Source organism: Chenopodium quinoa, unplaced genomic scaffold (genome assembly GCF_001683475.1).
Source record: "Chenopodium quinoa cultivar QQ74 unplaced genomic scaffold, ASM168347v1, whole genome shotgun sequence".
Taxonomy (NCBI): Eukaryota; Viridiplantae; Streptophyta; class Magnoliopsida; order Caryophyllales; family Amaranthaceae; genus Chenopodium; species Chenopodium quinoa.
Window position 1 is genome coordinate 626,926 of NW_018745054.1, and position 1,203 is coordinate 628,128.

Below are 1,203 nucleotides of genomic sequence, written 5' to 3' on the forward strand. Positions count from 1 at the left end.
ACATTGTTGATGAATTTTGTTCTAATGTCCCATACTTATTTTGTTGTAATGATATTGGTCTGTAGATTTTGTATGTGGCATATTATGAAAAAGCTACCTGATAAAGTAGGAAGGAGTATCACTCAGGAGACTAAATTTTTGAAGAAACTTAGAAAGTGTGTTTGAAATTTAGATATTGAGCCAACTGAATTTGAAGAGAAGTGGAAAGATGTTCTTGTTGAGTTCAATTTAGAAGACCATAATTGGCTTAATTTGATGTTTGAAATGAGATCTATATGGATTGCTGTGTATTTTAGAGACATTTTTATGGGAGGAATTATGGGAACTACATCAAGGTCTGAGTGTGAGAATAAATTTTTTTCGTCATTTGTTAATCCTCATGTGTCTCTTGTGGAGTTTTTCATGAGGTATGAAACTGTGTTGGATGCACAAAGACACAGTCAGGCACAAAATGACAATGATTCATAGGAGAAGTACCCTCGATGTAAGACATAAATGCTGATTGAGAGGCATGGTTTAGAGGTATACACCGTTTCTGCTTTTTATGATTTTCAAGATGAAGTTTATAGTGATTTTTATTCCTGTGGTGTGGATGAATTGAGGAAGGAAAATGAAGTGAATATAGCAGTAGTTATTGAGGCTAATAGGAGAAGAAAATTTAAGGTTTTATTTGAGTTTGTTAATTATGAAACTACATGCTCATGTAAAAAGTTCTATAGGATAGGAATCCCATTTAGACATATGATATGGATGTGGAAAGCAAAGAATTTAAAAATCTTTCCAAAGCAATATATCTTAGATCGGTGGATAATAACTGCTACTCAGAAACCAATGTTAGAGAAAAGTTGTAAAAATATGGATGATAGGAGGGTGGTATTGAATGAAATGTGGTCTGAGATACATTCTTGTGTGAGTTGGGTAAAAGGTCATGAGCAAGATTTTATTAAGAATATTCAAGATCTTAAAATAAAATTCAAGGCATAAAGAGTGTTATTGAAATTGAAAGTGAGAATGCAAGACCAAATAACATGACATTGAAATGTTAATTGGATGTAGTATGCTTGATGAAATACTGTTCCGCCTCCTAGAGTGTCGAAGAATAAAGGCGCAGGTGTTCATGATGGCAGTGGAATCAGTGGGTCTAAACGATTAAAGGGAGCTAAAGAGAAAGAAGTTCAACAATGTAATAAGAAGAAGAAGAGG

General features: G+C 33.5%; 1 protein-coding gene across 1 annotated transcript; it reads left to right on the forward strand.

Annotated features, from left to right (window-relative positions):
• Positions 1-495: 495 nt before the first annotated feature.
• Positions 496-984, forward strand: LOC110709215 (protein FAR1-RELATED SEQUENCE 2-like). Its single transcript, XM_021887426.1, has one exon. It carries the CDS (start codon positions 496-498, stop codon positions 982-984), a length of 489 nt encoding a protein of 162 aa, XP_021743118.1.
• The last annotated feature ends 219 nt before the right edge of the window (positions 985-1,203 follow it).

What these genes read in the sequence shown, in the direction of transcription:
- LOC110709215 (XM_021887426.1), top strand. Translation starts at nt 496, where the DNA reads ATGCTGATTGAGAGGCATGGTTTAGAGGTATACACCGTTTCTGCTTTT.